The following is an 18,064-nucleotide window of genomic DNA, read 5'->3' on the forward strand; positions in this document are numbered from 1 at the left end:
GTTGTCCGTTATATGGGCTGCTAATAAACTTACACAGGTCATTTAAATTGAGACTAATGCTAGTAGGTATCTCCTTTTATCTACAGGAAAATGAATACTTCTTTACATGTATAAATATGCTTTGCAATCAGTTTCTCATTAATGCAGAAAAATGTGAAAGCTTAAGATGGGGCATGTTACAGAAATTGTCTGCATCCTACCCTGTACTGCTCTTCCATATATGCAGTTATCAACAAAACAGAAATCTTTGATGCAGTCAGTATATTCAATACAGAGTGTGTTCAAAGTTTGTCATATAAAAACTCACCAGAGACTTAACAGAGAAATTGTGCTAGTCTGGTTATTTTTAACTGTTGTTTACAACACTATTACTGTTAGCCATCACAAAAGTCTGTCAGAGATATTTCAGAAGCAGGAAACCTGATGTTTGAACAGTTGATTCAGAACTTTTTTCTCCTCTTTCTACCTTAAGAATGGCTTAATTCAAATAGTTAAGTTTCTTTGGTAGCATAAACAATAAAATTTAATTTTTAAAGTTTATATTGTCATAAATCACTCATCCTGTTGCTAATTCATAGCATGGTTGAGTAAAAGGAGTGAATTTAAATTTTGTAGTTCTTGCACAGCTTCAGCTGACTCTGAGAGGACAACCAACTTTGCTGTGAAATTGTTTGCTGAACCACCCAAGTAAATCAAATAACTGGTTAAAAATTCAAATGGTATAGCTTTGAATACATGAAGTACAGTAGTGTGCCTTTTATAGAAATACCATCAGGCTCAGATGACTAATGTGATTATGTTGCTTTTACTCTGCAAATGGACAATAGTTCTTTCAGATGTATTGATAGCAATTAATTTATTTAAAGCAAACATTTTTGATAGGGAGAAGCCCAAATCAAAGTGAGAAGGTGAAGAAAAGTGAGGGAGACATTTAGGCTAATGATGTGAATAGCCATTTGAATGTGTAACAGTTGCTTTGTGAAATTTCAGAGTTAACTATACTCACAAGTTCTATGTGGGTAAACCAAATGATAGTTTGGTTCATCTTTCTTTTTAAATCATTACTGTTGTCTTCAGACTTTTTGAAACTTCTGCCTTTAGTGAATACTTACTGCTTTGAACTCCTGCAAAAGTACATACGTACAGTTTCATTTTGTGGAAGTCTGTTGTGGAAGGACTCATTGTATTTTGACCAGTGGAAATATATTTTGCAACAAAGCCTGTTCTGAATGTCTTACAAGCAAATTGAAAGCATAGCAGTGAATTTGTGATGTAGGAGCAGGAACTAATGCTGAGAATCACTTACCTTGTGTAGGAGCTATCAAACATCTCTTAGGCTGGAACAGCATTAAATTCCTGTTGAGCTGGTTGAGATTCAAACTGGTGACCTGCAGATAACTCTCCATCCAGAGCAATACTCAAGAGACATTTCTTCTTCAAGAAATGCTAATCTCACACTGCTGAGAGGAAGCTCACTTTCTGGCACAATTTGTGTATTAAACAACAGTTTGTTAGCTTAGTTTCCCTCTAGTATAAACCTAAGCATCTACTAATTGTTAAACCTGGAAATATGAGTAGCAGACTGTACTTTTTTTTTTTTAAAAAAAAAAGCAAAAAAAAAGCTGAAGTTTATGATCCGTGGATATGCAGTAGACCTTTTCCCATGCTTTATAGCATATACTCAGTTTCATGTTTTCTTGTATCCTCTGGCTTGTTTTGATTCCCAAAATAGGATATAATGGCCAAAAAAATTTTGCATCATTATAAAATTGCTTTTAGCAGGGCCAACACTTAAGAGTTTATGAATTAGGAAATCTGACAGTGTGCTGGTTCACTGCAGGTTTTTTTCCAGACACAGCCTATATATTTCACAAACATTCAGTCAATAATCGTAGATCATATGTTCTAGTAAGAAAGTCAGTTCATCGTCCTCACAGCCTTTGGTACTAACATGACACTTGTGATAGTCATAGGATTATCTGTGAAGCGTACAAACTCACTTGTGTTTACAACTTTTAGTTGCACATAGTATTCTGCAGAACTCTTCTGGAAGTTACTTGTTGCATAGTAACATCATTCCTGAACTATCTCACTGCCTTAAAAACTTACTTCTCTTGTAACTTTGTTACATAGCAAGAGCTGCTTCTAGTTGCTCCTTGGAGTGAGAGAACCATAATAAATTCCTAATGAAGTATTTACTAGTATCTGATGTGACCTTTCAACATATAAAAGAGGCTTATAAAAAAGATGGAGGGAGACTTTTTACCAAGGCCTGTAGTGACAGGACGAGGGGCAGTGGTTTTAAACTGGAAGATGGTAGGTTTAGATTGGACATAAGGAAGAAAATTCTTATGGTGAGAGTGGTGAGACACTGAAACAGGCTACTCAGAGAAGTGGATGCCCCATCATTAGAAGTGTTCAAGGCCAGGTTGGATGGGGCTTTAAGCAATCTGATGTATGGAAGGTGTCCTTGACCTTGGCAGGGGGGTTGGAACTAGATGATCTTTAAGGTCCCTTCCAACCCAGACCTTTCTATGGTTCTGTGGTCTACTTGATAGAGGAATTACTGGCCAAGAACCTCTTAGTTACTTGCTAAAATGAGAATCATTGTTCCAGTTAAGTAGTCTTCTCATTATCATTCAGTTTTTAATATCTCCTGGTGTAATGTGCTATGCAGCTATTAAAAGTAAATTCTACTTTGTGGAGATGTGGCTTGTATGTAGGGTAGAGATGGTTTCCACTCCTTTTCTTTAGCTTCAAAAGCAGTGGAATAAATAATGTGTCTTATTGTCAAGTACTAGTCCTACCTTAAAGGACAGAAACTTAATCATGACCAAGGCCATAGAATAATGTGTGACTTGTTTTGAAAATGTTAGATCTTTGTAGAGCAATACTTATAACTTCTGCCTGGCAACTTGGTGTCTCAGTGCCTGAGGTTTTTTTTTTAATCTGTGTAAACACTAAACTGTTTATATTGTTCCCATGACATTTTTTTCATGTCTTCTATCATAGATGGAAGAGGAAAAACAGTAAAAAGGTAACACTAGTACATTTAGATGTTGATGGCTCACAAGGGTGACAGACTGTAATGAAAGGAAGAAAAGTAAAGCAAGTGCCAAAGCATGCAAAGCAACACAATACATGCCTAAGAGGGAATAATGTTGATTATGATGTTTTGAATTTTAGTAACAACCTCTATCACTAACATGCTTGCCCAGAGATAAAACCTTATTATGCTTGAGTCCTGTTTTTAGGCAGTGTCACTGTTGTGCCAAAAATGGATTTCCTCCATCCAGGTTTCTCTTACCTCAGAATTGCATATTGCTTTTGTGTGATGAAGATGTACCACATTGTATCACAATATTCCTCAATTATAGAATCTGTGGAAATAGTTTTGAACGTGGATAAAACTGATCATTGCTTAAGTTTAAGCTGATAATAATAAAAAAAAGGAATGTCTTCATTGCTTTACACTCCTGTTTCATCAATGTGAGATAATAGTATTCTCATCATGCCGGCTTTAATGAATTACATTCCGTTTCAGTACTCTGAGCTGGTTTAGGCCATCAGATGACACATTTGTGTAACTATTGTATGGCTAAATGGACAGGGATATCAAACCAAGAATTGTCAGATAAGCTTGTATAACTTTAATATAAGACACCAATTGGTCAGCAGTGATAGTTTGTCAGCTTTGTTTTTAATATTATTTTGCTGTATACCTCTTTCTTGTGCTTCATATTGCCTTCCTACCATCCAGGAGCTTTATGAATCTGTTGATCTTTTATAGAAGTGAATGAATGTTCATCATAAGACAGCTTGGCAAAACATGAAGTTATGTTTTTAGTGACGTAGCCAGTCATTCAAAGCAGTGACAGCAGCATGCTGAACTCAGCTTTAAATATTGACTGCTTTTCTTTTGCTTTGTTGAACTTATAGTATGTCTGTGTGAACTGACAAAAAGTCTTCAAATTCTACTGTGTGTGTCTTTCCTACTCTGTGAAGCAGAACAGTGCCAAAGCTGTGGGATGTATCACCCTGTAAATAAAAAAGCTTCTGTAACAAGTGGTCATTGTGATTTGTGAGGTGGGAGAGTTGTCCTTAGCTATATGTAATCCTAAAAATAATTTAAGGTGGACCATTGAAGGGAAGTATAATCCTTGGTTTTTGTCATACATCGTATTTAAACAGAGTGAGTGTGTGACTGAATATGGTTGTGAGGAAAAATTGCTTTCTTGGCACTGTTATAACAGTTTAGTTTCTCGTATTTTATGAGATTTTAGTTCTTCCAGCTAGCAGATCTTTATAAAGATGTCATATTACCATGAAATTATTTGCCTGCCGTTGTTTCAAGAGCAATCCAGAGTCTTAGCTGGATTGATATGAGTGTTCTGACATTTGTGGGATGAATTGTTTTTGTTTATTTGAATTGTTAAATAAATGGAAACTTAGTGTACAAAATTTTTGTCTTTATTATTCCCAGTATCAGTATAGTGTGATGATTTTAAACCATTTACAGTCAATTTAATATTCGACTGCGAGCAGCTTTGAATTTAAGCCAGCAGTGGTTCCAGAGGCTGCTCAAGGATTAGAGGTGAGATTACATGATTGCATCTGCAGCCAGGTCACATGCCAGGCATGTTTACAAGGCTATAATTGGGTGCAGATGCCTATTAAATAGTAGGTATGTGTGGGATGGGATGTTAAAAAACATGATTTTGCTTAGTTAATCCTTCATGAGAAGCAACTCAGTTTGAATCATCATCTTCAAATTTTGTGGGTTTATACAAGCTTATTTACAAAAATGTTGCTATTTGACAGCTTTTCTGCTGTGTGTTTGCAGTCATTGTAGGAAGCACCACAGTAATTATACACCGTAATGTCTGCTTGAGTATTGAAATACAGGAGTGGAATTGGGATGTGATCATGTATTAATGTAGACTTTGTCCAAAATCCTATTTATTTGTTAAAACCATAGTGTTAGGTAAAAAACCAAAATATATTAATAGCTTGTCTATCTAATAAGGTGCTTTCTAAATCTGTTGGCTGAGCTAATTCCCTTCTTGTCTTCTCATGTTTTACTATTGGCATGCAGTGTATGGAGGGTATTCTAGCCTTTGGAAGCATGTAACCAATGTGTCAATGGAGATGTAGGAGGTATAATCATATCAGTGATAAAGAGCTGGGTGCTTATAATTAGTTGGTCCGTCATAGTTTTCAGAAAGAATTTTTGTAGAGAATGGTATTGCATGGGAAGTGACATGGAGTTTGAAGTACAGTTTCAGTTCTCTTGCTAGTGGTGTACCTTCTGAGCTCAGCTGACAGGCAGCTTTCCTGCAGTGCCATAACCATGTTCTCTAATTTGAGTACTGACAGCACTTGGCAAAATCCCCATCCTGATTTAGTGCTGTTCATACAAGAACAGCTTTGGTTCTTTTGTTCGAAGTCTGCTTCAGGTGAAGGTGCATTTTTGTTATGGCTTTAGCTGATCACTTGGCTTACCTGTGCTGAAAAGATGGAAGTGTTGTTCCTGGTCCTGTATCCCTTTCCCCTTTTGACCCTTTTTTCTTCTTTTCCACAGTGGTGTGATATTCAGTGGGCCATGCATTGTGCAGGGTGAGCTTAATAAACTAGTAAAAAATGACTTTTTTTAAATTGTTTTAGCAGGTTAAGTTAGTTCAGCTGAGTTGACTGGAGTGGAAAGAAAGGTAGAGAAAGCTGTTCAGTTGTGTATGAGTTGTAACTCACTACAACCGATCTCAGTACTTTTTCATGCTGCCCCATATGCAGCAAGTCTTGGCATCTTGGAGGACTGTAGCCAAATCTCTAGATGACTCTGGAGGCAGCTGAAGTTTGTCCACATCTATTCTAGAAGCTAAATTGACATCTACCCCCTGAGCAGTCTTTGCTTATTGGGTAACTTCTTTCAAGAAACTGTAACAAATAAGTAATTCATTTAATAATTTTCCATTTATATACATGTATATGTATATAAAAACTTTTAAATCCTTTCCTAGTAAGACAGTTTCTAGGGACTTAACTTGCCCAAGATTTTTTTTTATTCACAAATAGTAATAAATGCTTTGGACTAGTTGCTGAATTAGAGTGCTGAAGCTAGAATAGGTGATATTTTACTTTTGTGAGAGGTGGAATGTTTTTACCATCTTTCTTGGGCCATAGCTTGTAATAAAGATACTTCTAGTAAGTAGTCTAATCTTTTAAATGCAGCTTAAATTTTTGTGTTATAGTAGTACAATGAAATAATTTTCACAGTTGGGAGAATAATAATTTATTTGGAGAATCTGTTATGTGCTGTACTTGGTAAAGGAGAACACTGTCATTCAGTATGTGGGTGACGTTTTGGTAGGATTATTCTGTACTGTAAAACATCTTGAATTTAGGAATCTAGAAGTAAGTAGTCATAAAACATGAGTGTCATGAGGTATGTCATTAATAAGCAACTAATTTTTTTCAATTATATGTAAAAAAAGAAGTTGTCATCTATATAAAACTTTTTTTACTTCCTAAGCACTCTGTGTACCCTGTTTACTGTATATTTCACTCATACTACTTTGTAGAGCAAGTTTAGTAATGCTAGGCTTTTTGTGCTTTGAGAATAGTCTGTGTTCTTCTAAAAGGCTTTTCAGACTAGAGCCTTTTTTCAAAAAGATGGAATAACTTACTCTTAAGAACTTCAGCAAAATAAATAGTAGGAAACTAAGTAGGAATAATGCAGTAACAAAACTGAAAAAGTAATTTCAAGAAGTGTAGCTAACATGACCAAACTGAGAAAAATGCCTTATGGATTGAAATTACCTCAAGAACTAATATGAATCATAAGATGCACTCACAACTTCTTTCCGTTTAATAAATAAATTTAGAACAAAATATTTAGAATGTCATTCAGATTCAGAACTCATGCTGTGCAGCCAGTTAGTCTAGCATAGCTTTGAAAACAAAATAGAGTGTTTTAGTAAAGTCATTACAAGTGAGTGTTAAGCTTTTATCATTGTTCTTCCATTTAAAGAATATATCTTTCATTTGGACATGATCTCATTTTTCTGTACTCAGCCATTTTTGGTGAAAGTAAAATTCTGTACTGATCTGGAGTAATTAAACTGAATTTTAAAATGTCCTATCTTTTTTTCCTGCTTCCTCAGTTCCTGTCCTCACTCTTCACAGTTCTCCCTCTATTCACTATCAGAGAAATAAGGAAAATTCATATTCAAGGAGAGTGTTCAGACTGCTACTACACTTCTGTTTGGCTCAGAACAGGAATAAAGTTCTGAGTAGCACTGGTATCAGTATAACTGTTATTGGATTTACTCCTTCATATTTACTGCAGATGTGTTTGTCTCTAAAGTTGAAGTTACTTTTGCTTTGTGGAGATGTTATGTATGCTCATTTTTCTTTCAGCTTACTGATTTTGTTAATATTAGTTTTGTTCTTTCTGTTCTAAAGATTCCATAAGTAAGAAGTTGATACTGTTTTGCTGTTTTGTCCACCTAAATTTCATGGCATCTTCAGACTCCAGTTCCTGCAATGTTTAGACAGAATAGAGCATCCAGCTTTGCAAGTTTTCCCTGAATCATTTTCTACCTCTTGGCTAAAAGTCTGTCAGTCCAGTGCAAGTGTTTAAAGGAATTGCCCTATGAGTGCTTAAGTAAAAAAATTTCTGCTGCATTTATGAATCTGAAGGCCAAAATTTATGTTCAACACTTTGATCAAACAGAGATGAACAAGAAGGAAAAAAATAGGTTAATTTGTAAATATTGGGTTGAATTCATATGAATGCGATTCAGTAAATCCACTTTTTATCTCTAGGCATCAGTATGCATTTGATTAGAAGTCAGGACAATGAGATTTAAGAATTACATTTGTGTAGTATCTGGAGGAAAATTTGAGGTTCTTTACCTGACTGTACTTAAATCCATCTTTGTTTTCTCATCCTTGTAATCTAAAGATTTAATTAATCTTTTAAGATAAAAGAACTTATGTAAAACGTACAGAAGCAGGATGCCCTTGAGTTGTTGCTTTTATAAACTGATTTGTTTATTATTGTGTTTTGTCTTGGTTTTTCCCTCTTATCCTTCAAGGCCCAATTGTTATTATAATACTCTCAACAATTAACATTAAATTGATGAGGCCTGACAAACTGTCTTCCAGGTAACTTGTTTTCTGGAAATTCACTCAGGAATTATTTTAGCTGCGGCATACATTGTAATTGCATAAGTGCACACCAGTACATAATTTATAAACTCCCAGATAGTATGTATTGACCTATTTTAGTTTCAGTTGGATCTCATTACTGATGATTCATGCATCTTCATTTTAGGTGATTTAGTGCTTCAAAAATAACAGTAGTGAAATAGATTACCTTTGGTATATATTTGAACACATCTGTGGGAAGTATCAAAACTATAGTAATTCTACATTTTTATTCTTTCAGAAAATAGACATCAGTTGATTGATAGAACTGTTAACTATTTTCTTAACTTGCAAGGTACAAATTTGGCTTAAGGAAGGAAGATTAAGATACTGTTTTCTTGTACATATAATTTGGGCATGTAAAAGGTGTGAAAAACTGATTAGTGTGTTTGTTTAGGATTTGAGTCATGCTTTGCATAATCCCCAAGATTCACTAGTGGCTCCCAAGGTCAAGTCTATGTGTTAACACAGCGGGACCAATTCTGCAACAATATCCTTTGTTTTTGCCGTTAGAACTGCTGTGTATGTTAATTTATCCATCCTCGTGAAATACTTTTCAACTAGAGTCTCAGTATCCTCAACGCACTTGTAAAAGTTACAGATGAAGCAGTTTGCTTCCATTGTGACTCTGGGTTGGTTTTGGTGTGTTCTGCTCTGTGAACTTTCAGTAATTATAAGGCTGGTACTGTCGTGCACCTTGGCATGTCCCTTAGCCTGTACATGCTGTGAAAGAAAGCAGCTTTAAGGGATTGATTTCCTAGTCTCTTGTGGCTCAGCAGGAGTTCTTGTTGTCTAAGCATTGTAGCTGTGTAGTCTGTGCTGTAAGCTCTTGGCTCTCTGAACAGCTTGCTGTTCCACCTGCCTGTTGTCGTGGAGCTACATGGGAAGCAAGTATTGTATTCCAGCCGGCTTGTGCCTGCTTAGAGTGGAAAATGTGCAGGCAGCTGGAGGCTGCGCAAAACGCTGGGCTTCTAGGTACAGCAGTAGTGAATTTTGTGATATTAGCTGAAAGATAATAGATTTCCACAGTAGTGTAGCCATGGAATCCAAGGAGTTCTGAACGGTTGTGTGTTTGTGCTTCTCAAGACAATTATTTCAGGTTTCTTATAGACATTCCAAGACTATCTGTGTAACTGTAAAGGCTAGAAGCTTCAACTTTTCAAAATGAGAATGGAAATTTGTTATCCATTTTTTGTATTTATAAGAGAACTCTGTGATAAAATTCATAGTTGCCCAATAACTGCCAATTATTGAGTGTTACACCTCTACTCACCACACATATTCAGGAAGTGTTAGAAAAACATAAAAGAGATTATTAATTTAGAAAAGCATTGTAGAAAAACATTGTATGTATTGTTGATGGCTCTCCAGTCTGCTCACCTGTGTTACATTTGAATTTCCATTTGAAGAGAGAAGTGATGCAAAGGCTTCTGCTCATGCAAATGAAATTCTTAAAATTATTATCTTCTATTTCAGATTTTCAGATAGTCATTGTTATTCCACAGGGGTTTTAATGGCAATTTATTCTGGTAGGATGTTCCTCCGTTACTGCACTTCATCCCCTGCCTCCTGGGAAAAGGAGAGCTGTCTAGAACTGCATAGAGCTTGATTGCTGTCAGATTTTCTTTGAGAATTCTTGTGGTGGTCTGCCTTTCAGAGTATGATGTTTGCTTGTTGTTTACAAAAAATAAGTTTTTTAAAAGATCCCCTACTGTAAATGTAGATAGGAAGTTTCAGCTGGCTCTTGTAGTCAGTGGAAACTCATTTTCTTCTAAAATAAAAGGGGTCTGCAGCATTACTGCAGTGGACAGAACTGCATTGTGATTATGCAATGTAAGTTTATTGTAGTATCTCTTAAATCACAGCAGGTTAAGTCGCCTATCTTACTGTTCTTTAAATTTGTCTCATTTATCTTCAGAAAGAGTGTGATGTGACAGATGCAATACTGGATACTAGAATATATCAGATGTGACAGAGAGCGAGCCCTTCCTGTAAGTGTATGTGTTATTTAATGAATGGTAATGTCAGTTAAGAACGGTCCACATACAAAGTAGCCAGATAGTGGAGCCGACTTCTGGTTTTGTGGTGGTTGTTGTTTTGCCTCTTTTCAGAGAAAGGAACTACTACTTAGAAAGAGGTGAAAAAAGAAAGGTGTGGTTATTAAATATTCAAAATAATACAAAAAACCTTCCAAAACACCAAAGCTTTTTTATCCTGAACTTGACACTTTGTATGTCTTTAAAGATATGTGTTCTATTAAGACTTACTTAAGAAAGATACAGGAAACTGTTGGAGTTTAGTAGTGCATAAAGGTATACATATGTGCTGATCTGTTGTACTGCTCTAGACTGCTATTAGAAGTTGAGCTAACAAGTGAAAAGCTGACTGGAATACCTATATTATGTGCCACCCACAATTGCACTGAGGTTGAGATAAGCATGAGCTAAACTTTTGGGACTTTGAGTAGCTGATACATTACTTGAACACCAATTCAGTTGGTATCTGTCTTTCATTTCCGTTTTTGAACATTGCACTACGTTCTCTACAGTTAAGAATTCAAGTGAGTGGTAATGTTGGAAAGGCTTTTGAAGCTTATCAGTAATGGATGTGTTACAGGGGCTACATCATGCACCAACTTCACGCAAAGTCTGTGTGAATCTTTACTTAGACTTCAGCTACCTTTCGTTTACTGCTGTGATCACAAGCCACAAGCGAGAAAAGCATTGTTGACTCAGACTGTATTTGCCTTCTAGTAGTCCTTGGGTATTGAAGTTCAGATAGAACCTTTTCACTGTTGAACACAAGAATCCTGAAATGGAAAGAGGGTTTTCTGTCACTAATCATGTTAGTATGAATATAATAGGTGCTTTACAAAAATCTTATAGATGCTTATCATAATCCTAAGAAGGGCTTTTTCAATTCTGTTTAACTCTTGTGTTTCACAAAAATAACTTCCAACTTCTTGGATTTGTAGTGATGTAAAGAGGAAAGAGTTTAAGCGCTATTACTAGAGGAGTATTTTTGGATAATTGTGCTACTTAGTTTTCCATCCTGTTATTTCTAGTATGTTGTAAATAACAAAGACATGCATGCTTTGTGATAACTTCAGACTTTTCTACAAACCGTTCGGAATGCCGCTGGGAGTAGATATGTAACAGTTCCATTTTATGCAGGTCAGATTAATTTAAGTTATGCTTATATGGTACCACAGTGGGACTGTGTAAAGACCTGAACTAGCACATTCCAGTGAAATGTCATGTAGACATATCTGTGGTATGTTAAGTGTTTTAATATTAGAATTTGAGACATGATGATTCCCACTCTTGCATTTAAGCTACTGTTTCTCTTGATATTGAGATCTGAAAATTGAGTACAGTAATTCTTTTACCTATGCAGCTGGGGAAGAAGGAAAAGTTGTGATGGCTTAAAAGATAATTGATTGTGTTTTCTTTCTTATAGAAAATGCCAGAAGCCTCAGAAGACCATAATCATTGGAAGGCCTGTTGACTTCCATTTTCTGGTAATCTGGAACATCATCAATCTGGCATGGCGCAGGGCAGTCAACAACTTGATGTGCAGGTACTCCATGATCTCCGACAACGTTTCCCTGAGATACCTGAAGGGGTGGTATCTCAGTGCATGCTTCAGGTATGGTAGAGAGTTTTTAAGAGTCTGTGTATTTTTGTGGTGTAAAAATTCTTTTTAGTAGCATACATGGAGCATAGACTTTCATGCTTCTGGTTTTGTTTTGAAAGGGTGGAAGACGCTACTACTTGCATTTTTGTCCTGTCTTTTATGTACAAAGATTTTATCATTCTTTACTTCTGTTTGTGGGGTTTTTCCACTGACTAGTCTTTCTTGTCTATGTGATCTGTGACTGTATGCATACAGGGAATAAGGAGAGTGGGTAATGGGATGATTATTGATGATGACTACATAAATAACATATATATACTGGAGGAGATTTTAGCAAACAATGACTTCCAAGATAAGGAACTGGCCTTAGCTAGGAATCTAAAGGTTTTCTGTCTTCATGGCATCTTTATTTGCCACAGCTGTCCAGAGGTTTATTTTTACTCTCTGTTTCCAAGTCAGGTGGCAGTTCTTTTTTTCTTTTCCACTTCTTCCTTCCACCTTCATCTAAAATCACAAATTGGAAGTGATAATAAGTGACCACACATTTCCATTAACCTTTTGCAGTACATGATCTAGATTTAAACCAATGTGAGCTTTGGACCTAGCAAAAATTTAGGGTCCTTTGAAATGACAAATGCATCCTATACCCTGAGAAAATCAGATTAGGGCCTGTCCTATCTATGTTCTCTCTACCTTCACCCTGATGAAGTGACCTGAGGATTCTCTTTATGAAGTCCTGTTTAGCTGGCAAGTGGCTGATGGTAGTAGCAGTTAACTTCTTTGAGACTGCTGTCTTGGCATTGTGGTGCTGGTTATTATTACAGAGTCTGGTTCCCACATGTTCTGGCTTTAAATTTTTCTGTGATAAGTCTGGATATTCCCGTTGACCTTTGGGGTCCAGGAGGGGAGCTTGGTGTGAAGGGGAAGTAGTCGGAGAGAAGTAGCCGTGGAGTGAGAGCCATACATAATTAAGTGTTGGACTCTTCCGTCTTGTGTCATGTTCAGTAGTAAGTCTTCATCTGAGAAGATGCTGAATATGTGTGTTTGATAATAAAATCATACGTAATTTTGGGAAGGTAATTTTCACTTTAGGATTAAGACTGACTAGGTATCAGACCTTTAGAAAAGAAGTGTAACTGTGACTTTTCAACCACTGAATAGGCTGCTGAAAATTGTATTGAAGGTCACATGAGTATTAATACGTATACAAACTTTATATAGTGATAGTGTTTAAAATAAAAATGAAACCATTGTTAATGTATATTCCTTAGAATGGTAATCTTAGCACGCTAAGGAAGGCGGGGGTGTGTGCGTGTATATATAAATATGTACATACTTTTCTGGTAGTAGATGCTGTATGTCACAAAAGGTGTCAGTCTTGGATCACATGTAACAAATTTAGGGTGCTGAGGGCCAGATGTAATTGAACTTAAAGTGAAATTTTTTTCTTTAACTACTGTTTAAAATAAAACTGAACCACAGCTGGTACAGGCTGTTGTATGAAAAACTAGGGAGAAAAAAAAAAAAAATCCACAATCTGGAATGCTTTCTAGTGATTTTACTCTTTTGGAAAAGCTATCATTCGTGTCATTCTTTCAGCAAGACTAGATTAAGCTGAAATGAGCGAAGAGGGGAAGAAGGGAAAGGGAATTCCCCATTATACTTTTGATTTGCTTTATAATTTATTGTCTGTATAGTTTCAGCTGCTGGCACCACAGAACAAATCAAATGTTTACAGGGGTTATTTGGTTTCTCACTGATGTATGCATAAACCTTTTTTTAGCCTTGAACCTGAAATTCTTAAAGGCAGTTGAAATTATGTCAGAATTGTAAGGCGCTTTATGGAATTGCCAGTACTTTTTCAAGCAATACTTATTCTGACTTCATTTTTAAGGCACTAAATTCTGTTCTACTGAGAGAAGCTGGTTTAAAATGTTGAGCTTTTAAACTTTCAGGTAAACAGTAAAATAAAGGTGAAAACAGTAAACACTTGGGTACACATTAAAATGTTGTCTGCATTTTTGTTTTGACTTTCCAGAGTTTGCAATTTTGATCTAGTTTAATTTGATTGTGTTATTAGAAGTAGATGATCGTACATACCTGTTCCTTGCAGAAGATGCCAAGAGGTCTAACCATTGCTTTCCCCAAAAGTGGACTTGATTTTTTTTAATATGTCGTACTGTACCTAGTGTTACCGTAGGATTTTGCTGGATGCAATGTGAGCTATGTATTATTTGCATACTATGACTTAGTAAGTATTACCTTTATTTCAAAATTCATGTCTCTAGTTGTGTTCAAGCTAGGCTTGATTGCAGCTTCAGTTGAATGCTTGTTGAATGCTGAGCAGTGGCTTTTTTCTTTTGCTATTTGAGAATAATAGGTGTCCATTCTTACTCCTAGAACAACAACAACCTAGATGCCTGTTGTCGAGCCCTCGCACAGGAGAGCAACAAATACTTATATATGGAGTACCATAGCCCCGATGACAGCAGAATGAATAGAAATAGCCTTTTGCACATTAATCTGGGTATTCATCCTCATACCAGCTATCATGCAGGGGATGGAGCTCAACTTAATGGTGGTCGTACACTGGTACACAGTTCAAGCGATGGACATATTGATCCACAACGCACAGCAGGTAAACAGCTGATATGCTTAGTTCAAGAACCACATTCTGCTCCCGCTGTTGTGGCAGCTTCTCCTAGTTACAATCCATTTTTCATGAATGACCAGAATAGAAATGCAGCTACTCCTCCTCCACAGCCACCTCCACAGCCATCTTCCATACAACCAGGAATGAACACGTCTGCTATGCAAGGCCCTCCTCCCACGTATATGCACATACCTCGGTACAGTACAAATCCCATTACTGTTACAGTATCACAAAACCTCCCCTCTGGACAGAGCGTACCCAGAGCTCTACAAATTCTTCCACAGATTCCAAGCAATCTTTATGGGACTCCTGGCTCTATTTATATACGACAAACATCTCAGAGTTCTTCAGGACGACAGACTCCTCAGAATACACAGTGGCATTCATCGCCACAGGGCCCAGTTCCACATTATACTCCCCGTCCTCTACCTGTGTATCCACATCAACAGAACTACCAACCTTCTCAGTATTCTCCTAAACAACCCCAGATCCCTCAGTCGGCTTTTCGATCACCACCGGCATCCCAGTGTCCCTCTCCCTTTGGCTCTCCTCAACACCAAGTTCAACCTCCTCAGTTGGGCCATCAGAGTTCACACGTTTTCATGCCTCCTAGTCCTTCAACTGTCCCACCCCATCCATATCAGCAAGCATCGCAGACTTTTCAAAAACAAGGCGGTCACTCTGTATCGTACCTTCCTCCTTTTGCTGGACCTAGTTTATCCAAAGGTTCCATGAATAAAATAGAAATTACAGTTGAGCCACCACAGAGACCTGGGACTGCAATGAACAGAAGTCCTTCACCAATAAGTAATCAACCATCTCAGCGAAACCAGCACCCGCTGTATGCAGCCACTACTCCTCCTTCAAGCTCTCCATCAAGAGGTATGTCGGGTCAACCCAAACCTCCATTTAGTGTTAATCCAGTATATATTACCTACACTCAACCAACTGGACCTACAGGTGCACCAACACAGTCTCCTCGGGTAATGGTATCTCAGCCGAACCCAACTATTTTTAAAATCACAGTAGGTCGAGCACCGACTGAGAATCTTTTAAATTTAGTGGACCAAGAAGAGCGTTCTGCAGCACCAGAACCTATTCAGCCTATTTCTGTAATCCCAGGATCTGGAGGAGAAAAAGGAAGCCATAAGTATCAGAGAAGTTCTAGTTCTGGATCAGACGACTATGCTTACACTCAAGGTAAATGTTTCACCCTGCAAATTGTATTATTGTAAAATGCATTTTCAGCTTGATTTTGCTACTTACTAAGTGAGAATTTTTGGACCTGTACAGAGAAGAATAGAAATTGCACCAAAAATCATCTAATGAGAGAGTTTATTCTGATTTCTAAAAAATTTTGCCAAATTTCAGTCTAATGCATAAAGAATTTCTGAGGTTCTTGGAGTTGCTATGCTTTTGATGTTAGGGGAATTTCTTAAAAGAAGACACTGCAGCTAACAAGAGTAAGTGGTTTGTTCATATACTGTGTGTCGGGTTTGTAAATTCTGCATTGAAGAACTGTGTCATAAATTTACATGTGGATTTTGTTATTTTTTGTATTTGTTCCATACTCGGATGCTTTATAAAGCCTGAAGCACTAACTTCTGCAGGGAGTTTGAACCCAATTTATTTGGTTTAGATTGAAGAATATTAAGTGAAAGAGGAGAGAGAGGTAGGATTGCTGCTAAGATTACTTCGGGTGTCATTACAAATCATTTTTGTTTGAAAGGTACTAGAATAATTATTTTGAAGAAATTTTTCAAAAGTACGCTTCTTCTACTTAGAGTTTTCAAAGAAGAGGAAGAGATTGGCAGACAAATGTTAGGATGTGTGTCCTGCTGCATAGGGATAGAACATAGCCTTAATACTATGTACAGATGAAGAATTAAGTAATTTAGTAAAAAAAAAAAAAAAGTAGTGATATCTAACCTTGAGCTGAAAACTTATTTTCTCGGAGTAATCAGCTTTATAGATTTGAAACATTTGAAATTGAGCAAATGCATCAGTCTGCAAGCATTCAAACCAGTCATTTGGGGTAATAACAGGATGATAATCAGCAGCAATTACTTAAAGAATGTGCTTTGTTTTTGGATTTGTGTTTGGAAAAGAGAGTCTATTCCTCCATTGCTCCTTCTAGCCTTCCTTTCACTTTAGAGAGCTGAAATAGTGGTTATAATGCTGCCCTGTAGTTCTTCATTTCTTATTTTGCCTTGTGTCTTTTGAGCTATTCCAGCTCATGAGCAAAGAGCTGTTCTGTACCCAGTAGATGCAGTTAGAAATGTTATTTAGAGAAGCCACACTAGTAGGTCTGTAAGTCCTAGGCCATAGGCTTTGCTTGGTAGCGTTCCTATTACAGCTTCATTAAAGATTGTCAGTTATGTGAGAAAACTTGTAAGTAGCTTCACATAACTGAGAAAAACATATTCTGAAAAGTAAAAATCTGGTTTTGCCTTTATCTTTGACTAGACTTGTGTATTTGGAAAACAAAACCAATAAAACTAGTTAGTATGTTGGTTTTGGGGCATCTGCTTTTGTGGCAATACCTACCACAGCTGGGACTTGGATATTGCTGCACTCTGAACTCTTGATAGAAATAAATTGTAGAAGAATAAACATTACATTTTTTACTACTACAAAGGAGTCCTAAAGAAGAGTATATTTAACAGCTTAGTATAGGGAACAAGTTTATTTAATTTTCTTTTGAATATGAACCATTGTGAAGAGCATTACCAAAAATCCATTCTGGTGTCTGTACTTCCACTGTTTTTTTTGTAGTGTGAGTCATGTTTGATGAGTTGTACTAGAGTATAATGTGAAGCTATGTAATGTAGTCATATCAGATGTTGAGTTGGAGGACTCACAACGACAAGGTTGTGAAAATCATACAGCCTAGTACTTGTATTTGTTTTTTTTTTTTTTTTTTTTAATTTTGTGATCTCTTAAACTCTTACTTGGATGACTTATGCTACTTCAAAAAGTAGAGAACAGTTTTGTTCACTAATACTGGTGCCTGTATTATGAAAATATCTGATATTATTCTTGGGTAGGATTTTCAGTGTTTATTCTTCAGCTGTGAATAGGTGGATCCATACAAAATCCAAAGTATAGTGCTACATTTTTTGCACAGAATACTGACATCTGATACAGAACATCATCATTTTTATGCTCCTGACTGTTGTCGGTTTTTTACTTTTGTCCTCCACCAGTAAGCTGTGTCATGTTGTTGCTTATTTTTCAAACGTTTTTTTTTAGCTAGGATGCAAATATTCTTGAGATACTATGTGGTTTTTCTTCACCTGTGTTGGGTAGGGGTGAAGAAAGGGGCAGGTGCTAGCTGGTGCTTTGTATGAAATAGCATTTTGTAGATTGTACATATCTTCATACATTTGAACAGTTTGCTGGAACATTGTTATATGAGCAGTGTGCTTGTCTGAATACCCACAGCAAGTTTCTCTTATTTTTCTCTGTCCTAGTAGACTTTAATCAGGTATAACCAGCCAGATTAGAAAGTGCTAAGTATGACACTAGTTAACTTGGCCAGTTTTGCATCATCATGAAATACCGAGA

At 36.6% G+C, this 18,064-nt stretch overlaps 1 protein-coding gene across 6 annotated transcripts in view; it reads left to right on the forward strand.

Moving 5' to 3' along the window:
• TAB3 (TGF-beta activated kinase 1 (MAP3K7) binding protein 3) overlaps window positions 1–18,064 on the forward strand; it is a 47,493-nt gene that overhangs the window by 16,183 nt on the left and 13,246 nt on the right. For 3 of the 6 annotated variants that reach the window (XR_012621925.1, XM_074814603.1, XM_074814602.1), the window contains exons 2-3: window positions 11,668–11,856; window positions 14,245–15,697. Coding sequence is in view for 5 of the 6 variants with exons in the window: in XM_074814603.1 (XP_074670704.1) it covers window positions 11,755–11,856; window positions 14,245–15,697 (1,555 nt within the window). In the remaining variant the exon portion in view is untranslated. The remainder of the gene's footprint in view (window positions 1–11,667; window positions 11,857–14,244; window positions 15,698–18,064) is intronic. The other 3 variants (XM_074814604.1, XM_074814606.1, XM_074814605.1) reach the window with 3 other exon arrangements.

The sequence above is a fragment of the Strix aluco genome, chromosome 2 (assembly GCF_031877795.1).
Source record: "Strix aluco isolate bStrAlu1 chromosome 2, bStrAlu1.hap1, whole genome shotgun sequence".
NCBI classification, from domain to species: Eukaryota; Metazoa; Chordata; class Aves; order Strigiformes; family Strigidae; genus Strix; species Strix aluco.